This window comes from Alosa alosa, chromosome 9 (assembly GCF_017589495.1).
Source record: "Alosa alosa isolate M-15738 ecotype Scorff River chromosome 9, AALO_Geno_1.1, whole genome shotgun sequence".
Lineage (NCBI taxonomy): Eukaryota > Metazoa > Chordata > Actinopteri > Clupeiformes > Clupeidae > Alosa > Alosa alosa.
In genome coordinates, this window is record NC_063197.1 from 14,524,843 (window position 1) to 14,530,511 (window position 5,669).

General features: G+C 41.6%; 1 protein-coding gene across 1 annotated transcript; it reads left to right on the plus strand.

Annotated features, from left to right (window-relative positions):
• Window positions 1-2,809: 2,809 nt before the first annotated feature.
• rxfp3.2b (relaxin family peptide receptor 3.2b) lies at window positions 2,810-5,214 on the plus strand. Its single transcript, XM_048253011.1, has 2 exons — window positions 2,810-2,881; window positions 2,957-5,214. The coding sequence occupies exon 2, from the start codon at window positions 2,992-2,994 to the stop codon at window positions 4,183-4,185; it is 1,194 nt and encodes a 397-aa protein (XP_048108968.1). The 5' UTR covers window positions 2,810-2,881; window positions 2,957-2,991; the 3' UTR covers window positions 4,186-5,214.
• Window positions 5,215-5,669: the final 455 nt, after the last annotated feature.

Below are 5,669 nucleotides of genomic sequence, written 5' to 3' on the forward strand. Positions count from 1 at the left end.
CTAATAATGCGCTAATGGTACTAACGGTAATAATATGGTAATAATGTGCCGCTCACTATAATTTGTGCTCTCTGCGACTGTCCCCACAATTACCCCAGAGTTAGAGAACAAGGCGACCAGAGTGAATCAATCAGCAGTGGTCCAATGTCGCTGTAAGTGGCTAATTCCGAATAACCTCATTGGCTGGTTTAATTCAGATAGTTTTGGTCTAAATATTGTAAGGATATCGAGAGTGATACATATACATATACTCAAATGTAAAACGGCATATACAGTGTAATTTTTAGTAGGAGAGTAGGCTACAAAGTAGGGCAGTAAGAACAGACAGGAATATTATATATGAGGCATACTAGCATATAAGTGTTCTGTGTAACCACTCTGAAGGCCTGACCGCAACATCAAAAAAAAGTTTGGTTTGACTGTAGCAACGTTGCCCTTTTCCATGTTCAAGGTGAGAGTGGGTAAAGAAATATTACATCTTACTTGTGACATGGTCAGAATAATCAGCAACTGATATTGATATACTGCCACACCACTCATCAAAGGCATTTTCTTCTTCTCCACCTGCTGTATGTGTTGAATGTTAACAATCAATGAAGCAATCAATGAAGTTCTAGTGTCTTATTTGGTGGCCATCTTTTAAAATGGCTGCCATATTACATTTTCAAGTTGCAAATGAGGTGGATTTGATTATATAGCTCTTTAGCACAAACACACAAAATTACATACTTGTATCATAATTTTCTTGCTCACTTCTGGGCTAAATTCAGTCTTTTGGCGGCCATATTGTAAAATGGCTTCCATTTCAAGTGGCGAGTCAGGTAGATTTGATTGTATTGTTTTTTTTAGCACATTCATGCCAAAATTCATGCTAGTATAATAACTTGCTTGATCAATTCTGTGCAACAAATCCATTTCTATGGTATTTTTTGGCGGCCATCTTGGAAAATGGCCGTCATTTAAACTGGAAAATCAGTTAGAATGTATTGTGTTGGTCTTAAGCACATACCTGCCAAATTTCATGGCTGTATCATAATTTCCTTTGTCAATTCTGTACAACAAATCAATTTTTAGAGTTTTTCATGGTGGCCACCATTAAAAATGGCAAATCAGGCAGATTTTATTGTATTGGTCTTGAGCACATATATGCCTAATTTCATGCTTGTATCATAATATCTTTGGTCAATTCTGAGCAATAAATCAATTTCTGGGGTCTTATTTCAAGTAGCCAATCAGGTAGATTTGATTGTATTGGTCTTGAGCACATACCTGCCGAATTCCACGCTTGTATCATAATTTGCACAGTTTTTCCTGTAGCCGCTCTACTATATGTTTAACTGCATACAACTGTCTTGTCGTTGACTGACACCATGGTGAAGTTTGTTTCACTTTGCCAATGAGTTCAAATAATAGAGGAGTGCAAATGCGTGAAGGCTATGCTAGGTTTTAGTGGAATGACTATTCCATACGGTCTCGCAAGCAGCCTCCTTCAAATGTGCCGTTGAATGTCAAAATACCGATGCATTTATATTACATCGCACTTTGCGCCGGTAAAGGGAATGGCAGATGTCATTCTCATTGGTTTAAATGATGTTATACCAAACACACCCATGACTGATTAAAAAACCTAGGAACACCTTGTTGCGCCATGTGCTCGACGTTTGATAACGAAAACCCTCCCAATGTGGACTGGACATCCTACTAAATTTAAATAAGCTTTTGACTAGTGACGATGCACTTTTGACTGTCATGATAGGGCCCTTCATCTGCGGTCACACACAATCATATTACTCTGTTAATGATAATAAATGATAACTCTCTTAATGATAATGAAGGCAGTTTAACTACAATACTATTTCTATGTCCATTTTGAGTAAAGTGCAGTATGAGGTGCAATGCAGTTTTTAATGTCTAAAATATTGCATCTCATGTAGATGAACTGTAAACAATTCCTCCAAAACTGCAGTTCTGATACTCTGAAGACTGCAGTTTTGACACTTGAAGTAGTGTATTTTTTTGGGCATTGTTATGCTGTTTTGGTGTCGTTTACACCATCTAAAGCAGTGTTTTTCAACCACTGTGCCGGGGCACACTAGTGTGCCATGAGAGATCATCAGGTGTGCCGCAGAAAATTACCCAAATGTCACTCACTGGTCCAGAAAAGCAACTGTTGCATCAAAGAATTTATAACCACATGCTCTCATTGATTGTATGATTGCACTATTTGTGGTATGCAGGCATTGTACAAAGGGGCCCCATATCCAGTATTCACAGAATCATCACATATCCAGTTCATAACAACAATTAAATTAGATAGTCACCTACAAATGAAACAGAGGGCGCTTGTTTTATTGAGCAGGTCTTGCATAGAAGCCATAATAAGGCCATATCTGTGTATTATTTGAAATTTTAGGCTATGGTATGTTTCTTTTTTCTTCACACAGGATGTTAGTGTGCAGTGGGACATTTTAAGTGTCAAAAGTATGCCGTGGCACAAAAAAGGTTGAAAAACACTGATCTAAAGTATAGGATGTGAGAAACAAGCTTATGATGTCTAAGCCTTGTTTACATACGTTTGCATTGCTATTCTGAAAAGAAAGATTAAAAGATTAAACTTCATTTTAAATATAGCCATAGCATACAACGTTGTATTTATTTTATCTCAACAAAATCTAACTTAGTTAGCACTTAGCTATAACGTGTCGTGTCATGAAATGATATAAGTGAAGTCGGAGGTTTGCGCGGGCACGGGCATCCTCAGTATAAAAGAATGAAGGCGCGCGAACAGGCTCACTGTCTCTAACGCCAGAGATAGGGTATAGACGCCAACGAAATCCCTCAGACCACAAAAGTTTACCAAGAGAAAGACAGGAAACGGACGGTATGTTGAATTATCTTTGTCTATGTTTTTTTTTTGTTTTACTCACCATCTCACACGTTACAATTGTCCATTTAGATATGACTTCGAATGAGTGAGCATCCTACCGAGCCATGTCAAGAAACGACAGCATCCCAACTCTGGAGTCGGGAGAATGTGAGAACATGTTAGAGGACAGCGCGTCAGTAGCCAATAATTCCGAGGGGACTTTGAGTAATCTCTCTTTACGTTGCTGGCTTCATCTACTGACAAAGGAATCTAGTTCAGAACTGCATGGAGACGGTTCCAGTACTGCTGTGCGCGTCATGATTGCGCTGGTTTACTCAGTAGTGTGTGGACTTGGTCTGGTGGGAAACTCTCTAGCATTGTATTTGTTGCACTCACGCTACAGACAAAAACAATCTTCCATTAATTGTTTTGTTATGGCTTTGGCACTTACTGACCTACAATTTGTTCTCACACTACCCTTTTGGGCTGTAGACACTGTCCTTGACTTCCGCTGGCCATTTGGAAAGGTGATGTGTAAAATCATCAGTTCTGTCACCACCATGAACATGTATGCCAGTGTTTTCTTCCTGACAGCCATGAGTGTGGCACGCTTTTACACGGTTATCTCATCCCTGAAGATGCACAGCCGCCGTGCGTCTGCTGTCGCAGCTAAGTGGATATGCCTGGGTATCTGGCTCATTTCGCTTCTGGCCACTCTGCCCCATGCAATCTACTCAACCAGTGCCCAGTTCCCAGGCGAGGAGCTGTGCCTGGTACGCTTCCCCGAGACAGGCAGTTGGGACCCCCAGCTCCTCCTCGGCTTGTACCAGTTGCAGAAGGTACTGCTGGGCTTCGTCATCCCCCTGGTGGTGATCACCGTGTGCTATCTCCTTCTACTGCGCTTCGTGCTGAGCCGCCGCATCAGCGGCGTAGCGGACAGCGAGCAGGGCTGCCACAAGCGCCGCTCCAAAGTCACCAAGTCCGTTGTCATCGTCGTGCTCTCGTTCTTCCTCTGCTGGCTGCCCAACCAGGCACTGACCCTGTGGAGCGTGCTCATCAAGTTTGACCTGGTGCCCTTCAGCAACGCCTTCTACAACACCCAGGCCTACGCCTTCCCACTCACTGTCTGCCTGGCGCACACCAACAGCTGTCTCAACCCCGTGCTCTACTGCCTCGTCCGGCAAGAGTTCCGCGCCGGCCTCAAGGAGCTTCTGCTCCGGGCCAAACCCTCCTTCTGCAGCCTCAGCCACCTGCTGCCACGCAAGGCTAAAGTGGCAGAGGCACCCACTGTGCTGGTCCTGGTGCAAATGGATGTCTGACAGTGGAGACTGGAGACAAATAGGGGTGCATTGAGGTGCAGCAGGTGTTTGTAGGATTGGTCCATAAGAGGCTGCTTTGAAGGATGTGAAATTTAGAGTCCCACCGCGCAGTTTCTTGGCTCTCTCAAAATATCCTTTCATGTTTTCTAGTATGTCTCATTCATTCCTGGCTACCTCATTGCCTCTACTGATTTTGTATGCAAAGCCAGTTTTGTAAGCATTCATATGTTAGTCTAATGAGGGACCTTTGCCAGGTTCAAGACCCTTAACCCCACAGAGGTGTTTCTTGGTTGTAGATGGAAAAATTGCTAATTTCCTATTTCTTATGAGAACTCATTCAAGAGAGACAATAAATTATGGATTTGTTTCCAAACCTTTTGAAGATTTGTGTGTAACAAGCTGGATCAGAAACAACATCAGGGCATTTCATCTGGAGTATGTCTGTGTTGATGAATAATTAATTACTGAATCGAACATAGCAAGTAAACAGATTAATCACCACTGTTTGTCTCTGCTTATCAACGTTTCCCTGATGTGATTACATGTGCATCTTTTTAGATATACATTTATAGTGATGAAGTGACGTGTAATCAGTGAAACAGCATATAAGGTAGCAGCAGAGCAGACCTTGAATAGACCTTGTTAAATAATAGAAGCAGAACTTGTTTGCCGTTGTTGTAAACCATTAATTTTCAAATGAGTTTGACAGTGATCAAGTCATATGCAATACATGAATCCTTGAATCTCTCATTCATCCACAGCTGTAAAGTGTGCCAGTAGCTTTTTTTCCAAAGAGGAAAAAGCTTTGCCGTGTATACTGTACAATAGAAGGGACTGGAGATGCGCTAACCTAACAGGTGTAATAATGTATGACTGCAGATGATATGACATTTTACTTTGGGGTGTACATCTGTATATGTGCTAGCAGAATGCTTTGTTGTCATATCTTACTTGGCTTTTTGCATTGCAATATATTTAAACAACTTAATTTTCTCTCCTGTGAAAGGCTTGACAATTAGATGGGACAATTCTGACAAGTAATACATAAATAAAAACCTACAAACACACAACTCCAATGACCTTTTCTTGTCACAATTTCTTCTAAAATGATGATTTCTTCCCATTCATTAATAGGGAAAAATATAGCTGAATAGTTTGTTGCAAAGTCAAAAGAAGCAGGATGCCATCATTCCCCCCACCCCATGCCCTGTTCATGAAAGGGAATATGTTTTTCAAAGGTCAGCAATGCTTATGGCTTTCTGAGGGTGCTTATGGGGTTGTATACTCTCTTTGAATTGTGATCATAGCTGTCAGCATAGTGGTGCTCGACTCAGGGTGCTTAATGGGTGGGTGCTGCTGACGTTTGCTTGTGGAGCATGTTGCCCTTGAGCTGTGGCGACTAGTTTGGACTATTAAGGAGAGAGACTGCACAAAGGATGGTGGCTTGGAGAAAGTAGTGTTTTGCTGAAAATATGTAAGATATT

What these genes read in the sequence shown, in the direction of transcription:
- rxfp3.2b (XM_048253011.1), top strand. Translation starts at nt 2,992, where the DNA reads ATGTCAAGAAACGACAGCATCCCAACTCTGGAGTCGGGAGAATGTGAG.